General features: G+C 37.8%; 4 protein-coding genes and 1 pseudogene across 5 annotated transcripts; 3 read left to right on the top strand and 2 right to left on the bottom strand.

Moving 5' to 3' along the window:
- The first annotated feature begins 589 nt into the window (after positions 1–589).
- On the top strand, positions 590–13,109 carry LOC111331883 (zinc finger CCHC domain-containing protein 8). Of its 2 annotated transcripts, XM_088762505.1 has the most exons (4): positions 590–1,705; positions 2,710–2,898; positions 4,060–4,751; positions 12,629–13,109. In XM_088762505.1, the coding sequence occupies exons 1-3, from the start codon at positions 664–666 to the stop codon at positions 4,725–4,727; spliced, it is 1,899 nt and encodes a 632-aa protein (XP_088618631.1). In that variant the 5' UTR covers positions 590–663; the 3' UTR covers positions 4,728–4,751; positions 12,629–13,109. The 2 variants fall into 2 exon arrangements, with proteins under 2 accessions (XP_088618631.1, XP_022792826.2); XM_022937091.2 differs by lacking the exon at positions 12,629–13,109 and having other exon boundaries at positions 593–1,705; positions 4,060–6,282.
- LOC111331884 (uncharacterized) lies at positions 6,972–9,240 on the bottom strand. Its single transcript, XM_022937092.2, has one exon. The coding sequence runs from the start codon at positions 9,095–9,097 to the stop codon at positions 8,189–8,191; it is 909 nt and encodes a 302-aa protein (XP_022792827.1). The 5' UTR covers positions 9,098–9,240; the 3' UTR covers positions 6,972–8,188.
- On the bottom strand, positions 10,679–17,147 carry LOC111331917 (contactin-3). Its single transcript, XM_022937137.2, has 7 exons — positions 16,931–17,147; positions 15,145–15,477; positions 13,903–14,196; positions 13,303–13,572; positions 12,270–12,548; positions 11,783–12,058; positions 10,679–11,241 (listed from the first exon to the last, which is right to left on the bottom strand). Exons 1-7 carry the CDS (start codon positions 16,995–16,997, stop codon positions 11,117–11,119), a joined length of 1,644 nt encoding a protein of 547 aa, XP_022792872.2. The 5' UTR covers positions 16,998–17,147; the 3' UTR covers positions 10,679–11,116.
- Positions 17,148–20,911: 3,764 nt separating this feature from the next.
- LOC111331897 (receptor expression-enhancing protein 5 pseudogene) lies at positions 20,912–21,589 on the top strand (annotated as a pseudogene).
- Positions 21,590–22,871: 1,282 nt separating this feature from the next.
- LOC111331849 (dynein axonemal assembly factor 10) lies at positions 22,872–27,766 on the top strand. Its single transcript, XM_022937046.2, has 9 exons — positions 22,872–23,107; positions 23,518–23,618; positions 23,767–23,897; positions 24,195–24,296; positions 24,651–24,766; positions 25,702–25,836; positions 26,520–26,617; positions 27,048–27,180; positions 27,556–27,766. The coding sequence occupies exons 1-9, from the start codon at positions 22,931–22,933 to the stop codon at positions 27,628–27,630; spliced, it is 1,068 nt and encodes a 355-aa protein (XP_022792781.2). The 5' UTR covers positions 22,872–22,930; the 3' UTR covers positions 27,631–27,766.
- The last annotated feature ends 109 nt before the right edge of the window (positions 27,767–27,875 follow it).

Here is a 27,875-nt window from a genome sequence, read left to right as displayed (position 1 = left end):
CCATGGGTCTCTAGCTGTGAGAATTGATTAAAAGTTTAAAGGAATTTTCACAATCTTTTTTTATAACCTTCCACTTTCTTGCCAGCTGGAATGGATAATAGAGTGATTATTCAAGGGAAAAAAGTGCAGTGATAAAGCTGGAGGGATCTGTTGTGCCCTTTACATATACATGTGAAAGTGTAGTGTGATCATCGGGTGAGTGTACATGTAGTCCTGAAAGGGACTGTTCTTGGTGGTGTTGAATGACGTTTCAACAATTTGTGCAGAAGTCATCTTGAGAGTCAAGTGATGACTCTGATGATGAATTCTGCACAGGTTGTCGAAACATCAGTCGCCACCACCGACAACAGTCCCTGTCAGGACTACACTCACCCAGACGATCACACTACACTTTCACATGTTACCTCCTGGTTCAAACCATTAAATTTTACTGCTTCATCTATACACTTTGGCAACTTACTCCTGCTGATCTCATGTAAGATTAATTTCAAAACCTTTGAAAATGAGAACTTTTGTACACAATTTAACTTCTGTTTTTCAAATGCTTTCATTGATAGATAACATTATTATGTAGCAAAATTTAACAGAGGAGAGGAGGAAACATTCTCCAGCAATTTTATCTGTTCACTCAGTCAGGAGACTGGCAACTAATGTTTTTCCAAAATGGCGGCGGAAGATGCGTGCTTCGACGAAGAGCTTCTTTTTACCGAATTTGAGGCAGAAAAGGAAACAAAAAGACCATCAGAAGAGAGGAATGATTGCCCTGGTAAAACGCCTTGGAACACGTTACTACAAGAAAACATACGGTTGAAGAATGCTTTGAAATCTTTGATCGGTGTGTGGAAGTTGAACTGTGCCACTACAGCTGAACACCAAGATAGGTATTCTCCTTTATTTCAAGGGATTTTTTTCGATAACAAGTCTTCGATTAGATCCAGAGAAAAGGTCGAAGAATTCATTCAAACTTTACTACGACGAACCGACGATTTTAATGAGGGAGAGTCGTTTGGAAGCCAAAATTTTCCAGCTTCCGTCTTTGATACAAATTATGAAGTGGGCAAGTTAGCCGAGGACAAGGGTTATAGCCAACCTTTTTCCATCATTAGTTCTTTGCAGTACTACGATGAATATTGTATAGACTGCAGTGGGCTGCCGTTAGTTGATCTAAATCCTCAGATCAGTGATGGTTGGACAATTCCTCAATACGAACAAGTTTATTTTCGAGTTTTGGCTCCAGATGAAACACCAAAAGTGAAGCTGAAAAGTCGGAGTTGTTGTTTCAATTGTGGAAATCCTGGACATTCTCTCCAAGACTGCCCTGAGACACATGATTTGCAAAGAATCAATGCAAACAGGCGAGAATTCCACAATAAGTTTGCTTCACCAGTGAACTTAAGAACTAGATACCATCTTGATGATTCAGCAATGAAACGCTTTGGAAGGTTCAAACCAGGGTTGATTACTGATGAGCTAAGGGAAGCACTCGGAATCACAGAGCAAGATTTGCCACCATACATTTACCGAATGAGACATTTGGGTTATCCACCAGGGTATTTACCAAAGACTGTGAAACCAAGTTTGCTTATTTATGATGGTGATGGCAGCATAAATGATTACATTGAGGAGGAAGATGAACACGAGAATGAAGAACACTTTAGAAGTTCTTTTATTGAATACCCAGGTTTTAATATTCCCTTACCAGAAGGTGAGTTTGTACCTTGCAGAAGATAGTAAGAAGGAGGTATTTTTAATAACCTAATGTTGCATACCTAGAAAATTGGAAAGAAGTGCTCTAATCAGTTTCATCAAAGCTCACTGAGTGGTGTCAGTTTCATTATTCCTAGGTTTGGCCAGTTGCTTTTAAGGGAATAATTATGAAATAAGGTTATACTCACTGATATTTCACTGACACAAATATATAAATTTCCTTTGAAAAAGGGAATAAAAGAAGCAGGATGTAAGAAATATAATTGAAAAATTTGGTATCCAAGGGTTCTTTTCATTCTTAGACACTCACTCTAAATTTCCCAAACGGAAAAGCAAAGAGGAATTTTGTAGACAAACATCTATTAAAATTGATGCTTGTATTAAATTGTTAAGGTTCAGCATCGTGCACATAAATTTTGGTAGGCTTTTTCTTCAATGTTTATGTATAAATCTACTTACAGCTTATGGAAATGATGCAAAAAGCTGTCTTTGTCTCACAAATTTTATGAAACAAAAGTTTTATCCTGCCTAAATGGATATCTGACCTTATTTGGATAACACAAATCATTTCTTTATTTCCAATGCCATTACTTACAAGAAGTGCATTTCTTAACAAAAGCACAAGTTTACATTTAATATTATAATTGTATCTCACCTTTTACAAGCCTAATGTTAAATTTGTACTTACTTGGGAAGGGAAAAAAGTCACTTAAGAAATGATGGATCAGTTACTTGTATTATTATGTCACAGTTAAATTCAAAGTGCTAACCCTTTTAGTCCCAAGATCTGACTGTTGGTCCCCCCCCTCACCTAAGTTGCTGCACATTTTGTTCTAAACTAATTTCAAGAATTGGGTGTTAGATCAAGATAAACTCCAATCTGACAAGTTTTGAAATATTCTTATTACCTGTTTGCTGGATAATGTATTAATATTAATATTATCAGGAGAGGTTGTATGTTAATCACTTCTGGGAGTCAAAGAATTGATTGTGATTTTACAGGTGTTAGAGACAGGTGTGCTGAGGTGGGAGCTCCTCCAATGCTGCCTCATCAGCAGATTGACAATTTAGTGGCCAAGTATGTGCACATGAGAGGAATGTCATCAAACTCTGCTGCTTTAGGCAGTGACAGGAAACGAAAAAGAGTGGAACTGGATCGGGAAGAGCAGGACATGGATGTTGAGGAAGATGGTTAGATTTTATTGACTGTTTTAATATATTAACAGTGAAATAATTAGAAGGAAAGAATGTTAGTTTCTTGTACTAGTGTATTGTGTGTGTTATGACAAACCTTCTTTTGGATGTGCCCAATCCTTTCTATCTAGCTTGGCTCAACTAAAGGGTTATTGATATCTCAGTCAGCTGTATGATTTTTTTGGAGTAGCATTGCACTAAGTCACTTCCTGCTACTTAGACAAGACAGATCTTCAGCAGTGTAAGCCAGTTGGTTACCTCAATGGATAGAGTGCTGGACTGTTGTGCGGGAGGTCGAGGGTTCGAGCCCCGGCCGGACCAACACTCAAGGTCTTTAAAGAACTGAGAAGAATTTGCTACCTTAGTTTCTAGTCTACTCGGATAAGGACGAATAAATGGAGGTCCCGTCTCCCGTAGGGTTAGGGGCAGGAGACATTAATTTCCCACGCACGAGATTACTGTGTGGTGGATGTCCTCCCCTGGGGTGGGATGGATGGGGATAGAGGGCCACAGGGTCATCAGTTGTACTTGAACTGTTATGTGCTACCCTCTTAAAAATAAAGTCATTATCATTATCATTATCATATCATTATCATTATCATTATCATATCATTATCATTATCATTATCATATCATTATCATATCATTATCATATCATCATTATCATATCATTATCATTATCATATCATTATCATTATCATTATCATTATCATATCATTATCATTATCATTATCATTGACTCAGAGCAGGATTGTTTGCAGTAAGTGATTAAAACACTAAAAATAATGTCCAGGTATTTAATGAACTTGGGAAATAATTTGTATGAATGAGAAGGAACTTCTTTGAAGATCAGCATCACTAAACCAAATTCAGGGCTGGGCTGTAAGTCATTTCATTTTTAGGGTTTTAGGTTTCTACAGGAGCAATTTTTAACACAATTGAAGAGTTTCCAGCAATGCTATTGGTTTTGTTGTTACCTCTATGAATGTGGTGATCAAGAGAATCTGATTTTTCAGTTATTCAGTTCCCACATTATACTGAAACAATAATTATTGCTTGTCTTGGGCTGAGTTAATGTAATACTTAATGCTTATGCTTAGGTCTTCAATGTCAGCTCAAATTTTTTTTATTCAGAAACTGTTTGCTGTTTTGTGCTAGGTGAAACAAATGCTTCGTTAGTGCTGGGCTCAACAGTCCTTCCACATAATCCTGCTGCCACCAAAAGAACAAAGTATGATGACATGCAAGAAGATGTTGTTGTTGACAGCAGTGGTGGCTACTCTCCCTCTCACCCTGGTGTTCAGTATGGAACACAAGAACAGGAACTTCTTCAGCAATACAGGAAACACTCTGCAAGCAAACCCACTCCTTCCACCTCAAAGGAACTACACACAGAAGCAAGTAGTGCCACTAATAAAGCCAAACCTCAGAAAATAAGAAGGAAGGTCCGGAGGAGTGTGGAAGAAGGAGAGGTTGTCTCTGATGAGGAGGGGGAGCTTGACGACGTGGACGAGAGTGAGGTGGAGGAGACAGAGGAGGAAGTTGCAGATGATTACCCCGAGGTGACACCTGGCTGGTGGCTAAGAGAACCTTTAGATTCTGTGTTGGCAACAACACAGCCCAAGCTGTCTCCTCCCCCTAAACCATCTGTGCAGCTGCCTTTGGATGCACTTTCAAGATTTTACACCAACAGCACTGTGTTGCAGAAAATGAGTTTTGAGGACAGAGTAATGTGGCTGGATCCAATATATGGCAACCTTCAACCAGTATCAGGGCGATATGACAGACTCAGGAAACTTCTTGGAAAGACAAATACTGCAAAATAAATCTGTGAACAGACTTCATGCCAGGTATGGGAAGTAAGAGGCACTTTTTACTCACCAACGTTTTATAGACAGTCGTTATTATCTGGTGATTAAAAATTGACTTTCCTCTTGTTTGAGGAATTTTAAATTCTTAGCTCAATTTTAGTTCTAGGACTTTTTATATCCAGTGGAATTGAAATGTCAAAATATTGTGGCACTTTAATGGTTTTCATTACCCAACCAGTTTTGAGAGCATGGGCTATTTTACTAATCTTGTAGTCAGCAGGCTGTCATGTATACGTCACGTCAAACTCCTTAGAACAGAAAGTCGTCCCTTGAAGTTTTTAAATTTTACTCAGTGAAAGAGGAATTTGTATAACCAAACAAGTTGGGCTCTTAGATTAAACGGACAACAATCTCATATTTTTATATTAAATTTTAAGTTTGTAGACTAGAAGTTACCCCAAGCACTTAGAACCGATAGCGACCAATAGGATGAAAGCGGGAGAAATCAATGAGCATATTAACTGACTTATTCAGCTTCGTTTGGAGCCACATCACAAATAATTCTCAATTGTAAACAATTCAAACCCTTTTTGTTATCGAGGTGATTCCTCAGAAAAAAATGTTATCGACCAATCTTTTTAAAACTTTCCTTAAATGTTCCCTACCGATGCCTGTTTCGAAAAATACATTGAAAACAAAAGTCACCGTGCTTGTTTAAGAGACTTGACGGGCCAAACTAACCCCATTGTTTACCTGTACTGGCATTAATCGCGCGCGTTATTTCATCGGTGTCACGGTACATTTTGCGGTAGCTGGAAGCTAGGGTTTCTAAAGTAACACTTGAAAGAAACTTAATAGATAGAAAGTCACGAGAGTATGGAACAATGTGATATATACTATGTGGAAAAATCACGCAATTTTAAACGACAAAGACTCAAAACGTTTCTCAAGTCGTTGCTTTCAAGGTCATAATTTGAATCCTCATCGGCTTCGTGCACACTTTTAGCTAGATCTTTTTTTCCCTTCGATGAATTTTTCATGAATTTCTGCAATTGAAAGGGGATAATATATACAGAAAAATTATGCACTAAAGAATTTTAGGCGACCGTGCTCGTTTGGTCCATTGATTGAAACGCTTGATTTTTTTGCGCAGTACAGGATGTGAATTGCATTACCGAGGAATCACCTTAACAGGGGTTTCATTAATGTTTTTGGCAGGAGGGCAACTGATTTTCACAGGTTGGCAAAAGCTTTTAAACTGAACTTCTTTATAAGGTAAACTTTCCTCCAGATCGTCAAACCAGGTGGGCAAAACCGTGGTCACAACCGGTGAATTTGCCTGGTGCCCAGGCCCTTAACGAAACCCCTGAGGCTTAATGAGAGCAACAAGGCTGGTTTAGTTTTCTTGATCCCAAGTTTTAGTTTTTCCTCTGTATGTATTTCAGTTACTTGAAGACATGAAATTCTGTGGAAGGAGGGAATAAGATGTATTCTCTGTACTTACAACAGACTTCAGTAATCTTGTAAAAAAAAAACTGTTACTCTTTATTTAAAGAGATTGAAACCTCTCTATTTGCTTTCATTGTCATACGTCAAATGGTGTGTCTGTAGACAAGCTGCTGGTGACGTTTCCCGAGGCTACGCGAATTTCTGCTCTCTATTTTTTTATCGTAACCCTAAAAATTTAAACCCACTTTGTACAAATTCGCGCAGATTGAGCTATTATTTTTACCATGTTCCAAGGGTCGAGAGATTCTTTCCCCAGACCTCTCTCTTTTGGGCGCAAGATTAACGGAAAGAGTGCTGGGGAACCGCCCAGTGAGACTGCGAGCCCTGATTGGCTCAAGCCGAGATAATATAATGATTACCATTGATCAATCAGTGAAATTACAGAGTACTCACGATAGCGGCGCTTAGAAAAACAACCAAATCTGAACCCGTTTTAGTCTCAAACATTTGGTGGCTATTCAAAGTGACTGATTTAGATAGCAGTACAAGGGGATGGTTGTTACATAAATACCTCGTATATGGCTTGATTTGTCGGCGAGTTCAGTCTTTCTCTACTTGTCCGTGTTTACTAAATACTATTGGTTTTAATGAAGAATTAAGGCCCCATTTGAACAACTTATTTCCGTTTTGACATTTTTGATACCAGAATTGTAGTGGAGTCGGGTTCTTTAAAGGAGCGGCCTCTCTTTGCGACACTTAATAAAAACCCGACAGAAAAGATTAACTTCCCATCAATACACAAACAAATCATTCCAGTAGAAATCGTCGGCTTTTTTAATAAATGTTTTGTGGGATGAGTCAAAAGAAGGTCGCGGATTAAAAGAACACGATAGCATATTTATACTTGCTTATAGACTATAGGAAATCGAGAAACTAGAAGCCACAAGCTTCCACGTCTGTTCTGAGGGGGAAAAAGGCCTTGGCGAATTGTTAGAAGTCGATTAGAGAAATCAAAATATACCTTCATCGTTATAAGAGAAGTCGAGATCGTGAATTTGCAAATAATCTCCACTTCAACGCTGACAGATGTGTTTATCTGATTAATTATATGATAAAACAGTATTCTGATCAAATAAAGTCTTTCCTTGTTCAAAGACATACAATTTTAGCTATTTTAATACGGTTCGAATTTATGGTCGTTAGCACGTTTGCAGGCTGCGAGGAAAATTAACTGCGAGAACAGTTTTGTGTCCAGCCTACTTGAAACATATTCCTATCACTCTCTCTTTTTTTCTCTCTTTTACGGAAAATCCTATCAGCTTGACAGCTGTAGACTTGTTTGTTATTCAGATCAAGTTTTGTTCTTCGCGTCTGCGGATAAAAGGAACTGAATTTAATGGACGTGTGAGGGAAATGGATTTCTTTCAATTTGATTGAAAACTTCAATATTATTTCCCGTTTTTATTTTATTTAGCGGTGCATTTTTCAGAGTTTGCAATCGTTTCTAAAGAGACTAGGCTGTCACAGGTTTTGGAGTTGTTTGTTTTCTCAGAAAGATTCAACACAAATAAGTTTTGTATGGGATTATCATAGGTAGAACTTGCTAAAACTCCATTAAAGAACGATATCTAAAATTTCCTTTCATTCAAAATTTATTGGGCGTTCATTTTCTTTTGTTTTGGCATTGTGAGAGCACAATACTCGCATACATCGTTTGGAAACAATTTCGCTTCATTTAGCTTTCTTAACAATCCATAACCGCCGCAACATCACTTGTTTGAATAATTTGTAAAGATCTCTGAGTACAACCTGCTGTCGCAGATTAATTAGTTTCTTTGACAAAGATTTTAAGTGATTTGAAAATCCCACAACATCAACCTTAAGTTTTTTACCAGCACTGCTTTGGTCTCGAATATTGCATGAAATGCCGTGAAAAAAATTTCAGTTTCAATATTTAAGTCATGCTGGAAAAATGCAAATTTGTCACCTGAGGTTGAAAAGAAGAGCGATTTTTCGCTATCACGTCATTAGCTTGAAATCAAAAACCGTGCTCGCGCAAGATTTTGCAGCCACGAATCGAAGTTTGATCGTTGGTTCTCTGTGAACCAATTACTTGCATAACTCGCAGCAAGTAACATGTGAACATCTTGTGAATAACCCGCATAGCCGTGGTAGTAATCATAACAGCGCTTGATCGCGTTAAAAATGCGGTTGCGATCAACATAATAAGGTTTGTTCAACAGATATCGGGACACCAAACTAGCAAGTTGAGCGATGCTTGAGGGAGAATATCCATAGTTATATTCCGGGTCCCAGTCTTGATCAAATTCTTCCTCTTCTGACATTCTCACTTCTAACTGAAATTGTAGTTCTCTCAGTTCCCTTTTGACCCGGCGCACATCCCCCTCTGATTCTCTCAAAGCTGTTTTAGTCTTGTTTAAATCCACTTCCAGCAGTGCAATCTGTTTTGTGAGATTATCAATGGTGAGTTCTTCTTTCCGTGTCTTCTTGTGTCTTGCAACCAAATCTTTTATAATTTCACACTCCTCGTGATGGTCAGGTAACTCGAACCGTTTCACGCTTTTCCCACACGCGCCACACTCAATCAATGCGAACTCGCACACTTGTAAATGGGCTGATAGTTTTTCCAGTTTTAAAACCATTTTACAGCCGTGTTCATCATTATCACAGTGTACCGCCAAACCCTCTACGACTCCTCTCAACGCCAACACGGGAATAACATCGTAAGGTGAAATATCTGAGCGGCAGGAAGGACACGAATTCGTGTTGGGTCTGCTTAGCCATATATGCAAGCATTCATCGCAGAACGAGTGTCCACAAGGTGTTATAACCGCTTCTTGTAAAACACCAGCGCAGATACTACAGAGTAGATTTTGATCCACGTGGTTCACAAATTTGTTTAAGCCGTAACCCATGTCAAATAACTGACTTGTGTTTACCTTATCCGCCGGGAGATTTCAAAATTGCAATTGCTTCAGTTTTCTAGATGTTGACGTTAAGAGTGAGCGGCGCTACCGTTGAGTTATTGCGTGTTCATCAGCTGAGAAAATATTGTTTTGTTAAAGTTGTACACGTCATTTGTCATCAACAACAAAAGATGGTGGATTTGCATAACGAAACACGAGCGCGCGTGGTTTGATCATATTTCTTTTGTGCGCAAGCAAGCATAAATTTCAACCAATAAAAGAAGATTTGGAAAAGTGTAGTTACAATCAATACATTTTACGATCAAATTTGTCAATCGAATTTTTAATGTTTCCTTCATGAAATCTGCTATTTTTTGCAGGTGATTAACATCTCGTTTTTTTTTTCCAATGTTTCCCTAATAATAGACCTGCTGCTTTTGTTTCGTAAACCCCCTACAGAAAAATATTATGATATTGATACCTAATGACAAATATCCAAATCAAAGGAGGCAGGATGTTGTAAATTTGGATTTCTCAGAATACATTTTTTGACTTGGTGTTTTATTAATAAAAGTGAATATCTCATCCAAAGACCTGACAATCGAGTCTTTCAATTTCCAATTTGCATCGGAGCCAGTTTATGCAAATTTTGGAATCAACCTGTTGAATCATTGTTTCTTAAAAGACAACTATAAGCCTCAGTCATCTCTTGATCATATTTTTAAATTTCTACCAAAATTACGTATGGAACTCGAGGTAAAACAGGTAAAATAGGTATTGTAAGCTGTTTTATAAGATCCTAGTCCTTCAGCTTTAAATCAAAACTACCTGAACAGCGTTCACTTTTCTCCTGAATGACTTCAAATAATGACACATCCTCGTTCCCATGGTCCGTCTTTTTCTCAACCCCAAGGGTGGAAACGAGGCTGGAAGGGCATTTTCGTTACCAACCTCTCTCCACCCTAATCGTTACACTTGCTGTACGTCTTTCCTGGCCTTTCTAAAAAGGCACCTCAGTCTATCTGACCGAATGGTATGCCTCTCTTTGACTCGTGTGCTTTGATATAATCAGTTTCATAACTGAAGAAATTAATATTAATGCATCTACAACCGAAGAGGGCGGCGGTTATTTCAACCTATTTCGTAAATCACTGGCAGCAGCGACGGTGGACATTTGTAAACATAGTGTGAAAAAGAAATGTATGTAAAGTTTCAATACCTGTTTTTTTTTTTATATATATCCCTTGAAAGTTACTGAGCTGTGCCCTGTTCGTTTTGTTTTTTCTTTTGACTGGATGCAAATCATATTTCGAGGACGGCATTTATTGGAAATTTTTTTTCCTTCTACTGGTCTTTTAAAATTAAATAAATATAGCTGGTTCCAGCTCTAGCCGTCAATCGAGGGTTTCAGATCACTTTGGTTAACCGTGAAAAAAATGGAGTATTTGAACTCCTGTAAACACTACTAAAATTCAATCCATGCTATGTTTTCAGTCTTTCAACTGTGGGTGTTAGCACATGAGGGACTAAGTGATATAAATGCCTACGGAATTCAGAAATTGCATTTCGTCACCCAGAAAGCAAAACAGATTAAACTCATTATCAGTTTTATTTGTCGATGTATTTTTAAGCTTACATTTAAGTTCTCTGCTCTCTAAGGGTTGTCTGTCATGACACCCTCAACCTTAGATATATTTCAGGCAAAATAAAAAATCCTTAGTGACTCACGCGGTTAAAATAAAGACATTTGGACAATTCATTTCTTCTTTGTTCCTGTTTTGATTCCACTATACGTAAGTTTCAGCACTTGCACGGGTAGATAAGAGCAATAAAAAGTTTACCGCTTTTTCTCTTCACCACAAGATCATGGTAAATCTAACCCTAATAACCCTTACCTCTCCCTATCGAGTACGGAAAAGGATGCCGCAGCCAACTATAATTACATTCGTATGAGTACAGCTGTGAGTAGCTCGAGGTCGGCTGCTTTTAAAGGTGTGGAAGTAAAAACATTAAGGTGACAGCTGCATGTCAAAGAAATAAGGTATAAATCACTGCTATCACGAGAATCAGTACAGAAAAATGACTTCGAAACTCCTTGCGCGCGGCTGAAACTAGATGTGGTGTTTCGTGCGCGTCTGATCCGTTGGGGTTTTCTGTAAAAGTAAAAAAGATATATGAATTAAAAACTTTTGAAGATGTGTATAAACATTTGTTACAATAGTTATCACTCCAGCCGACATGGGCGCGGCCCCCTTTCACTTCGAGACCAATGCTTTATAGCTTATCTAGGTTTTGAAATTCTTTAATTTCTTATTTAACTTGTTTGAATTTGCTTATTCTAGCGGCACTGTGGACAAAAGTGTTGATACTTCAAGAGTATGGGCGTGTCATTGAACAATAGAAAGCGGACCCTAATTTTGTGCCTACGTTCTGATTAGAATGACCGCATTTCATGCAAAAAGTCGAAAATAATGCGCAAGTACTCGGCAGTCAGTTTGTCCAAAATCTTGGCCTTGGCGTTTCTCAGCCTCGTGCAGGAGAACATAAAGGGATCATTTTTGTTTTACACCATTTAATTCCAAAATTACTTGCAGAAGGATTTCTTAAATGGCTGTTAACACCTTACACGAAGTTTATTGGTTCTTTTGTAAAATTAAGAAAGATTCCAAAAGGTAACTCTGAAAGGGTTTTTACCTCTCACTAGAAGATACCGTGTACCAAAGGTCTGTCTTAAGTTGGTGTTAGACATACAGAAATACTTCCCTTCGTCGCTAAGCCGAATATCAGTTATGTGGATGGAGCCGTTCGCAATAACATGGAACCTTTTCTTGTCGAGCATTTTACTTCCCTGTCCAGTTTTAAGCCACGCAACTTTGAATGGGAATCGAGGGGTCTCTTGTGCATCACAATGAAACCAAACTGAGCCTCCTACATACACTGTTATGTTGCTTGGATTCCACTCCGTAGACTCTGAGGAAAGAAATTTAGCGATGTTTTGACTTGATCGCTCATAATCGACACATCGATATCTGGCGAACTTTCTTAGCTAACTGACACCACAACGGAGCATAATTGAGTAGTTTTCAAACATAAGACAAATACAGGAAAAACCCCTCACTTAGTATTTTGTAAATTGACAATAGTGAAACAATGAGGATGAGTAGTCATACCCTACACTTACTATACGTTGACAAATGAGTGTAAACTGTGACGGTTTTGAAACCATTTGATGCGCTGCAGTAATACTGGGCGTTGTCCGATTCCCCCACATCAGTTATTTCAAACTTGGAGCCATAGTCTTGCATTCTATAATAATCTGGAAACTCTTCCAATCCTTTTATGCCCCACTTGATGGTTAACGGTGCTTTACTGTCGAATTCACACCTAAGCGTTAGCGTTTTCCCAATAAACGCGTGTGTAATATTCTTGGGCGAGGACTTGATTGTGAGGCTGTCAGTTTCTGAATGAAGAAGAAAGAAATAATTAAATTGAAGACCAGGTCTCAAATAGTCAGGCATAAAATATGATATTTCTTCTTAGCTCACCAGAAACACAGGTAGACCCAAGATCATAACATGACGAAATAAGATGACATAAGATGACATGTGCCCTAACATGACTTCACCTGTAATGTGAACTAATATGGCACGCGCTCAGAGGTCTTGGCCGAGTCACACAACATCACATACCGTGAGGTGTATGAAGCCGCAAGACTCAACAGAAATTCTGTGAAATACATGATGAGATGTAGTCATAGATTGACATCAGCTGACTCGAAACAGTTAAAATGAATTCACACGGAATGATATGACCTGACGTGTGGGTGGAGTAGATACAGCTTTTTTCGAAATAGCAATGACTTTCAATTTAAGTATTAATGATAAAAGTAGAAAGAATGATAACATTTGCGTTTTTGGGAAGGCATTCCGAGGTTGGTATAGCTTTTTTTAAACAGAATATTGGATGACTATGTATAATTTTTTCGTGGTGAAAAATATAAAAAAGAAATTTAAGAAAAGGCCAGCCCCAATCCGGAGTCCGTGGTTTGCTTACGCCCACTGCTGCTGGACGAATTCTTTTTCATATATATATATATATATATTTTTCGTCAAGGTCCTTAAAGTAGGTCAGTTTGAATGCAGAGACGCTATTTATTTTTCTACTCTTTAATGATCCATGCACCACAGCATGACATTCTTAGCACCGTCACTTACCATAAACGTTCAGCCTCAGTTCGGTCCATTTGAATTCACGAGTCTCATTACGGTAAGCGACACAATAATACCGCCCAGTATCACTCATACGTAAATCTCGAATTCTTAGTTCCTCCGGAAACTTCGTTATAAATCGATTGCCTTCTCGTATTGGATCTTTCTTTTTATCCGCCCAGAATACTTTTGGTTTGGGAAGACCTTCAACTCTGCAACTCCAATTGAACGACCATCCCTGAACTGCCAAGACATCTCTCTGTACTTCTATTGTCACTGTACACAGAAAGCTGAATGCATTAGTGCAAACATAAAGAAAAAAAAAACTGCACATAAATCACCTGACTTAGAGGATAGAACATGGGATCAAGTATTAGCTGGTCTAAGTAGCAAGCTCCTTTGTTTGAGAGGAGACGGAGAGATAATGAGAAGTGCTTGGAAGTATCTGGCCAACCTCTCCATTCCCTATCACTGTGATCAGGTCAGATTACAGAACTCACTAATCTCTCTCCCTCTCTCTCCCTTCCCCTCCGATCAATCTCTCTCTCTCTCTCTCCGATCACTTTCGCGTCGCCGCCGCCTTCATTTTCAGCAAGGTAAACTTACTTGGGGTTTGAACGTGAATTGTCCTCTCTGAAGACCCCAGGATATTCATGGCCACACACTTGTAGACAGCTGGTATGAATTTTCTTATTACCATAGTCCCGTTGTCAAAGACGGAGAAATTTGTTTTGTCGTTTGGCACAGCAATTTGCGACTCATTGGGCCCTCCACTGAAGTACCATTTTACTCGTGGATATGGTACTCCCTCTCCTATGCAAGTCAAAAAAATATTCTGCTTCCACAGCATAAATTGCATTACTTCCGGTGGATAACCAGTGATTTCCGGTTTTTTTCCAACTATTAAAGAAGAAAAGGACAAATTGTGGTTTCACGCACCGTAAATTAGGTATTCAGTGTTGTCAGCATGGAACTCTCTTATGTTTTTATGAATTAACCTGTCCAAGCCCCAGCATCATGTGCTCAAGCAAAGTTGCACTCAAAAGGGAGGTTACAAACGCTCATGTACCTGCACGTAAAGGGGAATCCTTGTTTACAATATTTGCCTCATTAGCATAAGCAATTCAGTTTCTGATGGAGCTAAAAATAAATCAGTTCTGAATATCAAATGGTCATAGTACGATTAACTCGGCCAATGAATACGAGCCTGATGCATTGAATACTTTTTGTGCAACACGGGTTTAAAAACTAAAAATTCTACATAGAATGTATGAGCTCATTAGCGCTTTTGCCACCCAGAAATTTTGCAGTTTTTGATGGACTATTTCTCTTTGAATATTACACCCAAAGAGCTAAAAATTTCACCATGTACTAAGGTTTTCTAGCTCTTTAGCTGCCTGAAGTCAATTTGTATCTAACATGCTTCCTTCTTTACGCAAAGCCGTATGCAAATGAGCAAAAATGTAAACAATAACGTCAGCATGAATCCGCCTATAGAACAATAATTAAACGCATATCTACAGTGGTATGATGTAGGCACAGTCAGTTTATACTATTTTAAGAATGTCGAAGAACGCACGTGCTAGTCGCGCTTCACTGCAGTTTCCGGGAGCCACCTGAAATTGATTTAATTCAACTGTCCCCTTCTGCTTATTAGCATCCCTTGGCCTCTCATTGGCGGTTAATAGCTTGTCAATTTTTATAGTTCCCTCTTATATCTGTTGGCGACGACTGATCACCCTCTGTTCCCCCTAAAACCTTGTGATCCCCCCCAATCCTCCACCCTCCCTTCCCAGGTGAATAAATAATGACTGATCCACTTCCACTCATAAAAGTTGTGGTTCGTACCCCAGAGCTTGAGTTCCTTTGATGTCACTGCCGCCATCCCGTCCACTGTAACATTGCAAGCGTATTTGCCACTATCAGCAAACTTTACTTTTTTGAGCATCAATTTTTTCCCGTCCGAAGATATCATCTGCTTGGAATTTGGTGTGACTGTGGCACCGTTCTTGACCCATGTTATAGTCTTTATCCTAGAAGTACTAGAACTTTCACAGAGTAATGTGAGATCTGTTCCTTCGGGATAAATTCCTGTCACATGTCCTCCAAGCTTTACTGAGTGCGAAGATCGGTGCGGAGGTAATGATATTTTTTGTGGCTGTGACTCTTCGAGAAAGAATACTGGGAAAGAAAATAGGAAAAAAAAGAATGCGATATTTATAATAATGTCGTCGATGATGAAACAAAGAAAAAGTGCAAATGAAATCGCGACCGACTGGATCACTGAGATGTTTCGAACTTTGAGAGCGATTTTCCCCTCAGATAGTTTTAAACTAAAAACTATTTATCAAAGGCATATCCAGGATTATTTAGTTTATTGGTATTGTGATCCTCGCCACGTACCTGTCCTCTAGCACTGAGATGCTGGGGTTACCCAGCTGTCATTTTGCCATATTTCAAAACGGGATTTGACTTAAATTCTGCAATAAATCTACTTTTGTGGCAAGATTTTCGCGCAGCCCCATATATAATTTCATTATGCTCACAATTCTTGGATAAAGAAAACAATGGAAAAAACCTTAAATTGCCTTTGGAACTATAGCTTTGTTTTTGAATAGTCTAGGATTATACACGAATCTTCTCAATTTGGTCATTCTTGTGAAAATGAAATAGCTGATTCTGCCTCTTCAGGCTTTTTTACGTGTTTCCACGACATAATTCTTTCACTTTGTTAACAATGTTTTGATCGGTGACCAATACAATGTTCATGGATATTTTTTCGTGAGGGATAAATAAAAGTAATTGTGGTTTTATTGGATTGGAAGTACTTGTGTTGCAATTCGCATATCACTGTCAAATCTAATTTGTAAACCTTAGGTTCTTAAACGCACGTAATATTACTCGTGTTAACGATTCATTGGTACAGATGCCAGGTGAACAACATTCTGCATATGACTCATCCTTCTCTAAACAGCATTTGGTTTCCGCGAAATATTTTACTCCAAAAATTTCTCCCTAGAGCATATTTTAAGCTGATCTCAGTCATGTGCTTCGTTCAACCATAAGCCAAACCATTTTATTTTAAGATTCCCGCTTCCGACCTTCATGGCCCCAAAAGTGGACTTATTTATGACGAAATCTAGGAAACTTTTTAATATCTCATTAACGTAGTACAAAGGAAAATTGTTCAATCATTCCCCTGAGGCTTCTTGGATTTTTTTACCGTGCTTTGTTATCTGACGCAAACTTGTTCGCTTCGTGTATTCAAAACGTCACGGAATGAAAATGTTTGAAGTTTTCTGGGAAACTCGTGTTGCTACTAAAAAAACCTGCGTGCCAACAAAATATTTTGTCCAAACAAAAACTCGAGTTCTTATCGCAAAATAGGGCGATGTTAATGTGCATGACCTGAAAAGTGTGCTAAAACCGGCCTTAAACCGGGCAATGTATCGATCATGTCTCTTCTGTATCCCAAAACTGTTTCCAAAATTATTGACAAAAGATTCCTTCTCTTTTGAAAGTATTTTGATCTTCAGCTTTATTGTGTTAAGTTTTACTGAGTACTATTCAAGGAGCGCCCGTTGTTTTTGTGAATTTTTTGTTTCTGTGTTTCTTACAACAAACGGCTACTTACCCAACAGAATGAGCCAACGGTACAGAGAACTGTCTGAACTTTTCGTCTGCCACAGAAACGGACCCATGATTTTCCAAACGGCTTTATGCTTCACAAAATATACTGGAAACTCAATGAATGTCTTAGTGCTTCCCGCTAAATGTTTCTGATCGAAAAATTCTGTTTGACCTTACCGTTTTTTTGTTACATACGCTTCCAAATTGAAATTAGATCATATTGGTCTTTTAGGCTATCCATTGAAATGAAATCGAATTGCTAAGGAGCTTACCTCAGTAAGAAGGAACCCAGCTGAGGGTTTTAAGCGATAAAACCAGAAGAAGCATAGTAAAGCAGCCAATAAAAACACGAAAGATTTTAGAGTTTATAATGCATAAAGTAATCTCGTTTGTATAAAATTTCCTTTTCACCCGGCAAATTTCAGTAATTGTACAGCTTATTGAACGGAGATGTTTCAAAGCAAGAGCATGAGATCAAGCCAAGCATCTCATTAGTAACTCTCCTTAAGCTTATTGTCTGCCATACAATTCTTATGACGTTAGTTGTGAGAATTTGGTATTTGATCCACTGTTATTCGCCTGGTTGATATATATCTTTATTCTCATCAATTATTTGCTTGATATTATTTCGATATAGTTCGGAGAATTTCTGTCCTAGTCACTTAAAGGAGGTCAAGCATCCTGTCTTCTTCTAGAATCAGAAATTTTTTAAAATGTGCGTGACTGCTGTATCTCATTTGAGATAATAGGCTCTCTTTTAATAGTTACGAGTCAGTTATCTGTAGGAAAGTAAATGATCAATTGAACGTAATGCTCATATTTCGGAAACTTATTAATAATAAGACGCTATGGAAGATTTATAAAGCTTTTATTTTTCCGCATTTTTACTACCGTTCTTCTCTTTGGCATCTCTGTGGTACGCGCAATGCCGACAAAGTAGATAATCTAAATGAGCGCATTCTTAGGTTTATACTACAGGACTACAGCTCTCCATATGACATTTTACTAACTCTGCTCATTAGACGCCTCCAGAACTTCATGATCACGTTATATAAGAGTCTGTTCTTTACGAATTATCGAGGTCATTTAAAAGATATGTTCATCGTAAGGTCTTCATCCTACAACTTGCGCGGAAATCATATCCTGGCCCTTCCCAACCCAAAAACAGCAACTTACGATCTGCACTCTTTTTCATACTTAGCTAGCAAAATAAGGAACTCTCTCCCAGACACTTACAAAAAATTAAATTTTCTAAAGTTCAAGCGGGAAATCCTCAGATATCTTTTCCATTTATTTATTTATTATTTATTTAATGATTCGCCCGAGGGCAGGTGATAATATATTAGGACTCTAGGTCCCCTGTAAAATACTAACACCCAAACCCAACCCCGAATATGAAAGAGAAAAGTGAAAAACCAATCCCAACCCAAAGTGCCCATTAAAATTTTTTTCTTTTACATAAGAAAAGAGAAAAAGCACTGAACAACAATTATCAACTACAAATATTCATATGATTAACTCTACGACATTTAGGACAAATTAACTTATATGAACGAATGTTGTCTCCATCAAATACTAATTTAAGACTTTCAAAGAAGAAATACTTTAAATTATTTTTAAAAGAAGAAATGGAAGCTTGTGACTTAATATTATCGGGAATAGTAGATCCATAGTAGATCTACAAGTTATATTTCCCTCTGCACGCATAATGTTGTACATAGTTTATAAATAATATTGGAATTGTAATATAGCATATTCTATTTCATTTTAGGTTATTTTCTCGAAGATATTAGCTCTACAGCTACTCTGTGAATTTCGAGCATAAATAAAGTATATGTATGTATGTATGTATTTGAAGAAATACAGCTGGAAATATGGTTGTTTCTTAGCTTGGTCCGCAAATAAAGAAATACGTCAAACTTTCGGCAAAAGACAAAAAATGACGCGCCTTACGCTATAAATTTTCACTTTAACATGCTCGAACCGTTCAGTGGCAAAAACACGACAAGGTTGATTTATTTCAGGTTGATTTATTTCAGGCTGGTGCAGTCCGGCCAAAGTGCCCCGAAAAGTGTTGTGATGCGCATTTGTTCATATCCACATGTTAATTTGCGCAATATAAATACTAAATTATTATTATTATGTCGATACTGCGCTGCGAAAAAAGTATCATAGGAAGAATTTTAATTCCTGCTTTTCTACTAGCTCGTTGGTGTTGAAACGTGTTGCCATGGTTGCAAGAGGTCAGGGTCTCGCAAATCGGTAATTTAGGGTTGGGGAATTTTGACTTAACATATTTCATTACGAGATAGAATAAATATATATATTTCATCGTAATGAAATATACATATTTCATTACGATGGTTCTTTCGAAGAGATTTGGCCAGTTCATTTAATTGCTGAAAAGGAGCAAATAATGAGTTTGATCCACCTCTTAAAGCAGCCAAGCTCTCGTAGTTTGTCAGTATGATTTGAAATCCTTGTTTGTCTACGATATATCGAACCATTCTTCTTGTACCATTCCGCTTTATCTTTTAGGTATTTTGTGTGTGGGTGTGTGTGTGTGTGTGCGTGCGTGTGTGTCTGCGTGTGTTTACCCAGTCACTTTCGTGTAATTTGCGACAATATTTAAACAACCGAAACATCTCGAAATATCGTGAAGTAAACCATTCGAGCTTCATGACCTTTATGTCTTACATCCCTTTCAATGTGTACCACAATTAGCCGCTGATTAAGCCGCGGGAAATTTTGTGTAATTAAATTTTTAAGTCTTTTAAGAGGTGGAGCACTCAACAAAAGCCGCGAATGGTGCGAGCTGTGATTTGTACGTTCACGGATCTAATTTTAGTAGTGGTATTGCCTGATCTCTGATCATTTAACATGCAAATAAACTATTTGCCGTATTATCCTCTAGTTCACATAAAATCAGAAGAGGTTGACTTCAGGGTATTAGATTTTGATTAACCATTTTCTTCTCATCCATACCTTGAAAGCAAAGATGGAAATTGCGCTTACGCTTTTGATCAGCAAGTCAGTAGTTATTTTGAGCTCCCGCTGTCCTTTGAATTCTAAGTCATAAAGATTATCAACCTTAACATTTAAATGCCATTCCGCAAGATCCGAGACTATAAAAGTCTTATACGAGAAATCTTATTTCAATGGCCTTCTTCACCGCAGAATTTTTTGTTTTGTTTTTCTTCGTTTGCAAAAAAGTGATGATAACAATGATGATGGTAGTGGTAATAATGTTAATGATAATAATAATCATAATGATTATAATAATAATAATAATAACATTGTTAATAATAATAATAATAATGATAAAATCGTCAGTCGTGGTAAATTTTAAGAAGTGACTTTGGGAAAACGCAATCCTTCCTTCGCCCTTACTATCTTTTGCGCTGAATATTTATTGGCGACTTTATGGAGAAGGACCTTTTCTTGGCATATTTCCACCACTGTCTTTAAGTTCAGAGTAAAGCTAATCCATACTGACAGTTTCTGCAACGTTTTTGGAGGTTCTCAAGAAGGGCTTTTCATACGCCTTTTGCGAATCGCATTTTCATGGAAAATAAGTGTGATGATGGTGACTAAGTGTGCCTAGATTTTTTCCAAATTTAGGTCCTCTGAGAACAGGCAGATATCCGTCGTCTATTTGATATGTTCGCCAGTGATAACAGTGTTATGATATTCGTCACTAGATTTCATATATGGTTTATGGACGTTTCGCCTTATTGCAAGTGGCCCCCAAGATAAAATAGGTTGCTTCGGGGCGGGGGGGGGGGGGAATCGCAAAGGAGGGGGGGAAACTTCCAGATATCTCACATACCGTTAAGGGATCATGCACGAGTTGCGCGCGCTTTAATATCAATTACCTGTTTAGTGAAATCACAAATTGTTAATTAGAAATTTAACGACTATAGGATAATCAAAGCTTGAACTGCTGTCGCTCGCTACTCGAGGTTCAAGATCATCCTCATGGAGTATGGAAAGGACTAGATTTCATATCTGCAAAAGCCTGGTAGCAACTGTTCGACGAAGTGTGTCAATCCAAGCAGTTAACAATCTTCTTGAACAGCGCAACATATTCACTGATTTTTTAAACAAGCTAGAGGTCGCAACTAATGTCAGGAGGCAAACTCTGTTCCTTGGCGGCCTCTGTTTCATCTTATTCTATCTGGCAGTTGGTTACGCTGCGAACTTTCTCTGCTATTTCCTCGGCTTCGTTTTCCCGACCTATGCATCAGTTAAGGCGATTGAGAGCAACGATCTGACGGAAGATATCAAATGGTTAACATATTGGGTAGTTTTCAGCACGGTGAATTTCTTGGAAATTTTTCTTGAGTGGATTCCGTTGTATTTCTTGCTGAAGTTCTTCCTCCTCGTTTGGTGTATGTTTCCAGGCCCATGGAGTGGAACAACCGTCATTTACAACTTCATCATCTGTCCTTTTGTAATGAGACACAGAAACAAGTTCGACACCGCTATTTCCCAAGTCGCGAGACAAGTCCGACAGGCCGCCGAAAAGGCGGCGGAAGATTACGAACCTATTGCTAGTGTCGATCTATTCTCAGAAGTTAAAAAGATCGGGGGTATTGTGGGCTTTAAAGAGCTGGAAGACGGCAGTGAAGACAATAATGTACTTGGGACGAAGGAAGATTAAAGGGGTACTTACACTAGCTTAAACCAATAAAAGTTATAGCTTGACTCCGGCTTTGAGCAGTCAACAAGTTTAACTTCAAACAATGTTACACTCACATATCCTCGCCCCTCCATGAATGTCATAAGAAGTCACTATCTCCGAGTTTGTTGATTCAATAAACTTACCTTAAACTTTCTCTTGCATAATTCCTTTGCTTCAAGAATCTATAGAGGTTTTGCACTGCAGCCATGTTGGATGGTAGGAACAATAGATTAGTTTGCCCATGGGGAAAAAATTTCTTTCTTATGCAAAATATTTTCATTGTTCCTGCCATCCAACATGGCTGCTGTGCAAAACCTCTATTGCCAATAATTTCATTTTGTGATATTTCGTTCATTGCCGAGAAAGTAATCGGAAGAGTTTTTCTTGAGGTGAGGGAGGTTGTCTATTTACTCAAAGTGTTTTATTTGATGGGAGAAGAGAAATTGAATCACTTAATAGTTAGGCCACGGGTTGGGATATATCTCAATGAGATAGTGGTCGATGTTTAGTTTTCTCAAACTTGCTGCCAGTTTGTGATTGTCATCATACGATGCCACCTTAAAGCAAATCAAAGAGCGAGTAAAATGCCATTAGTCTTTCGTGTGAAAACTGAAGCTTGAAAATGTAACCCTGAGCCCCTGACCTGTTACTGCTGTTCAAATCAGATATGAAGACTTTCACCATAGTTAGTCCCCTCTACTAACTATGCTTTCACTATGCCTGTAAGCTATTAAATTTACTAAAGACCGAACGGATATTAAAAATTTGATGGCACTAGCATTCTATGCAATATCTGTTGAAACGAGTCAGTATCGGACCCTCTTAAAAAAAGTATCATACTATTCATGGAGAAATAGTTTAGCAGTTTTCGCTCATGAAGGTCATCAGGAACTAAAACAAAGTACTCCTCATACACACTTGGGAGAAGCCACGAATTCTGTCATGAAAACTGGAAAAAAAAAAGGCGCAATCTCCTCAGATTTTATTGTCGGAAAGTAAAACATATGGTCTGTATGTAAAAGGTTTTCTTTGCTTTTTTTTAGCGAGAATGTCACAAAAATATCAATTTCGTTCCCAGGAGTACATGTCAGGTGGACAGTCTGAGTGATGACGTATAAGAATGTCGTTAGAAGTGATTATAGTATACATAAAGCACACGACTAAGTGACGGTATTTACAACGTCTTGCGTGCCTACATTCTCCAAGGATTATGATGTACAGCGGCCATTGTGCAAAAGCATGCACGTTGTCCTACCTGGGTAAGAACGCCTGGAACATTTCGTCTATTTGTTGTGAAGGTTATTGCTCTGGTAGACAACCATGGTGGATAAACCGAAAATAATCGAACACGTTTCGAAATCTTTAGATTACACATTATTCGATGCACGATGGATCCCTTGCAGTGCAAGATTTGTAGTTCTTGGAAACTTTGCACGTGGGACAGGAGCTTTGCAAATCTACGAAGTTGCGAAGGGGGAACTAAAACTTCTGAAAAATGTTAGTGCTGGCATTTATGCTGTTGACAGCAGCTGTCTTCCGATAAAATTATGCCAGGAGCTCGCAATGGGAAGAGAAGGACTCTCCATTTGTAGCTTGTAATTATCTCCTGGTCTAACAGAGTTTTTGCCTATCCAGATCACTCTAAAGTTTTATCATGAGCTATAATGCTAAGCTGTCAAAACTTTACAGGGAGGAAGTAATTCGTTTCTCTTTTATTAATTTCTGATACAGGAGTGTACCATTAAAAGTTATATTTAGAAAAGTATTGTTTTCCAAAATGTCCTCTTTACAAAAGTAGTAGATTGTTCAATGTGGGAACTTGTTTGATTTAGATTGTAATTTTTATGCACCACGGAGACTCTTCTGGAGTAAATTTGAGGGTCATACAAATTTTTTTTTGGCAACAGGACGAGAAGAGGACAGCAATAAAATGTGGGACATTTGGAGCCTCAAGTTTACAACAGAGATATCTGGCAACTGGAGACTTTGATGGGAAAATGATGATTTGGTTTGTAATAATCACATGAAAATAGAGTTGAATCATGGAATTGACTCCTGAGTCGTAGATTTTTCTGTATGCTTTTGTCCATAAAATTAGTATACCTTGATTTTGATGACCAATTATATTATTTTTTGTTTTCTTTAAAACTGGATAGGAATCTTGAAAACACAGAGAGGCCAGTTTATTCTGTGAAAGCTCATTCACAGATAGTGAATGCTATTGATGGTGTGGGAGGTCTGGGAATTGGTGAAGGAGCACCTGAAATAGTCACTGGGAGTAGGGATGGTGAGTGGTTAATAACCATCAACAGATTCGAGTAATTATAAACACAAGTGTATATTCAGCTGCACCTTTTTTCCCCTGAAATTTTTGTCACAAATTAGTGGTGTGACTTATCTCCGAGAACATCTGAAAAACATGCTGCAAATTTGCAAAAGTAAACACTATTGACTGAAAATTTCTAAGTCGATAAATGTTTTTTAGCATTTTGCAGTGATCTTTTAATTTTTTTTCTTTTATTTGCAGAAAATTTTGTGTTTGACTTTGCCTCTCTATTTCTTAAATTATTTTATGTTTTGGCAGGATCTGTTAAAGTTTGGGATCCTCGTCAGAAGGACAGGCCTGTGGCTAACATGGCACCAGCTGAAGGTGAAGAGGGACGTGACTGTTGGTGTGTGGCATTTGGTAAGATTTTTCAAAATTCTTCAATTCTTAAGATCTGATCTTTTGATTCTCCCCTTAAGCTGCTGGTAAATTAGTCTAGATAATTTGTGTTTATGTCATGATACACCCTTCAGCTGATATGTCTAATTTACTCATTGCCTCTTTGGTGGTTTAAGCATTGAACAGTTACAACTAAGAGAACAAATTTGCATATTAATTTACTTTTCTTTCATTTTTTGTCAAAGATGAAAATTCAACCCATAACTTAAGTTGATACATACTGTAATCAGATCCATCGGGTGCTAATTCTACTGGTTTTAATTGGTTTTAGTGTATTTATGAACTAAGGATGTATTTAATTTTCACCTTTGACAGGAGATGCATACAATACAGAAGAACGTTCAGTTGTAGCAGGCTACGACAATGGAGATATAAAGATGTTTGACCTTAAAAAGATGGCTGTTCAATGGGAGACAAATGTTAAAAATGGGGTACTTATAAGTGTTAATCACAAATTATTGTTTGTTTTTGCACTACTTGGTTAACCAAGGTCACTTAGAATAGACAAGAGAGTACCTCTCTGAATTGACTTTTGTTATAATTACTTATCAATTCTATGATATATTTATAAAGTGACACATGTATGATACTGAAGGAGAAGTGTCAGTAAGCATTTTGTCTCTTCCTTTGAAAAATATATGTACTAAATATTCACAACTAACTGTTATTTGAGATTCCAAAAAGAAAGCTAACTTGTTGAAAGTTGTCTTTAAAATGTGCTCTGAGTTTGCTTTAGAATGTTGTCATTTTAAAAATAAAGGCTGATAGTTTCTAAAGAAACTGTCTGGGGCTGTGTCGGTTGGCGAATGTCATTCACTCTGACAAAGGGCTAACGCTCGAAACGTCAGCTTTTGTAATCGTTACGGTGGCCAATTTACCATTTCAACTTTGTTGATATATCCAAATAATTTTAAAAATAGCTCAGTGAGTTCCTGGCTTACCAACAGCTGCTGCTTTGGATACCTTAAACAATCATGATCTCAGCCAAGAATGGCTTTTGGTGGAGTTCCATTGTAAGTGTTGAGACTTTGTTACGTTGAATGTGAGCATCCAGGTTGCTAAACAAGATGTAGAATGTTGATGTTTGTAATTGAATTTTAGCACATATACAGACAGCTTTTGAAAGGTTGGCTTACTCTTTGAAATCTCAAATGTGGTCCACAGCATTATTTCATGAACAATTTTGTGGCGCGCCAGTTAAAAATTACATGGTTTCTTGAACACATTTCTCAGTTGAGACATCTGATTCATACCTATGATATAGATAACAATGGTAAACAACAATTAAGATAAAAGCAGTATTTTACTTGTGTCTAAGTTTTGTCATAAAAGTGTATTTTAACCTCACAAATTGTTTGTGTGGCAGGTTTGTGGAATTGAATTTGACAGAAAAGATATCATGATGAATAAGCTAGTGGCTACCACATTAGAATCAAAATTCCATGTGTTTGATGTTAGAACACAACATCCTGAAAAAGGATTTGCTTCTCTTTCTGAAAAGGTACTCCAACTAGCATTCATTTTGTTTTGGTGCAAACTTAAATGCTGTTATGTTTGAGTACAACTTTAAAGACATTTATTGAAATTTATCATCATTCAAAATGCCTAGGATTTGGTGCTGATATTTTATTATACTTTTGTAGCTTATGGCCACATTGAATGTGCAGTTATAGCATTCTCATCTCTCAATGATGTGTAAAACTAACTAAATGACTTTTACAAAAATTGTTCTGTAATTCAATTTGTAATATTTTTATCCTCTTTTGGGGCCTTTTTGTGGAGGCGCGGTGGCCTCATGGTTAGTGTGCTCGACTCCAGATTGAGTGGTCTGGGTTCGAGCCCCAGCTGGGACATTGTGTTGTGTTCTTAGGCAAGACACTTTACTCTCACAGTGCCACTCTTCACCCAGGTGTATAAATGGGTACCGGCAAGCTAATGCTGGGGGTAACCCTGCGATGGACTGGCATCCCATCCAGGGGGGAGTAGAAATACTCTTAGTCACTTCATGTTACAGAAACCAGAGTTAAGCACCGGCCTAATGGGCCACTAGGCTCGTAAACAGACTTTACCTTTACCTTTGGGGCCTTTGTGCGATTAGAGATACCTTTGATTTCTCTCTTTCCATTCATCCTTCCTCCCATTTATTGTTTTTACCCTTAATGATAATACATGTTTTTCACACAGGCTCACAAGTCCACAGTTTGGTGTGTTAGGCATCTGCCACAGAACCGTGAAATTTTCATGACATGTGGTGGATCTGGGTCCCTCAACCTCTGGAAGTAGTAAGTGGTTCAATTTGAAAACTTGCCTGGGTTCTTTTTGTAGGGAACCATTTCTATCTCCCATATGTTAAAGGGGTACCACTTTTAAAGGGAATCCAATAAAAAATTTAATTACCAAACATTGTTTTAAATGTGAAAATGAATAGCCCATTTCCGAATTACCCTTGGCCTCATTTTCAAAACAAGGCCTGGTGCTCAACCATTCTTGTGAAAATGAGTTTAATTTGCATGTGAATGAAAACTTATCATCACATGAAAGGATGAGCACCAGGACTCATTTTGAAAATGAGGCCAACGGTAATTCGGAAATGGGCTATTGCTGTGTCAAAATTGAGCATACTTATCCCAGAATTCTATACACCCTCTTTGCACAGAGCATCATTTTTTTAAAGTTTAATTATTTACTCATAAAAATGCTTCATGATCCTAGCTCATATCCAGACCAGAGAGTGAAAAAAGATGCAAAAGACTTGGATATGGGTGTTATCGGTTCTGTGTCTATGTTGCAAAATGCAAGTCTGTCAACGCAACCAATCACATCCTTTGACTGGAGCCCAGACAAGGTCAGTTGGCATACATGTATAGTAAAGTCAATATTCGATTATAATGTTCACATAATTAGATCTAAGAATTTCCATATACACATTTATCACTGGCTGTAGAATTCCCCATAAAGTAGAATTAATTGGAATTTCTAGAGAGGATGGAGGACAGATGTTTTCTTGAGGAGGAGGGATTCAAACCGAAAACTTTTTTCAGTTGTAAAATGGAGGGTGGAGGAGGCAGAGGGAGGCAATGGGAATGAGGTTGTTTTCCAATGCCAAAAATATGTTTTCTGGAACACTACAATACAAACTTGAATTATTTTAAGTCTTTACTCTTATTTTTAATCTCATTGATGATCTTTTGACACCAGCATTGCTCTTTTTTATTTATAGGAAGGGCTTTGTGTGTGTACTGCTCTTGATCAGAGTTTAAGAGTCATTATCGTAACTAAGCTCAAGACTGTGTGACATCAGTGCTGGCACCTACATTCTCATGAATAACTGTCACAGATTTTTATTTAAGTTCAAACCATGTCAATAGATTTTGTAGAGGTTCTTGGCTGTGGACTGACACATGTAATAAAATTACTCACAGTTTTTTTTTTAACATACTTCCATTAGATTTCTATGATCACACTGTCATGTTAAATGTTCTAGGAATGGAGGGTCAGACATTCTTATTTACCTCACTTTTTGAGTGTGATGTACAAATT

Source organism: Stylophora pistillata, chromosome 6 (assembly GCF_964205215.1).
Source record: "Stylophora pistillata chromosome 6, jaStyPist1.2, whole genome shotgun sequence".
In the NCBI taxonomy this organism is placed as follows: Eukaryota; Metazoa; Cnidaria; class Anthozoa; order Scleractinia; family Pocilloporidae; genus Stylophora; species Stylophora pistillata.
This window is presented reverse-complemented; position numbering and strand designations above follow the sequence as displayed.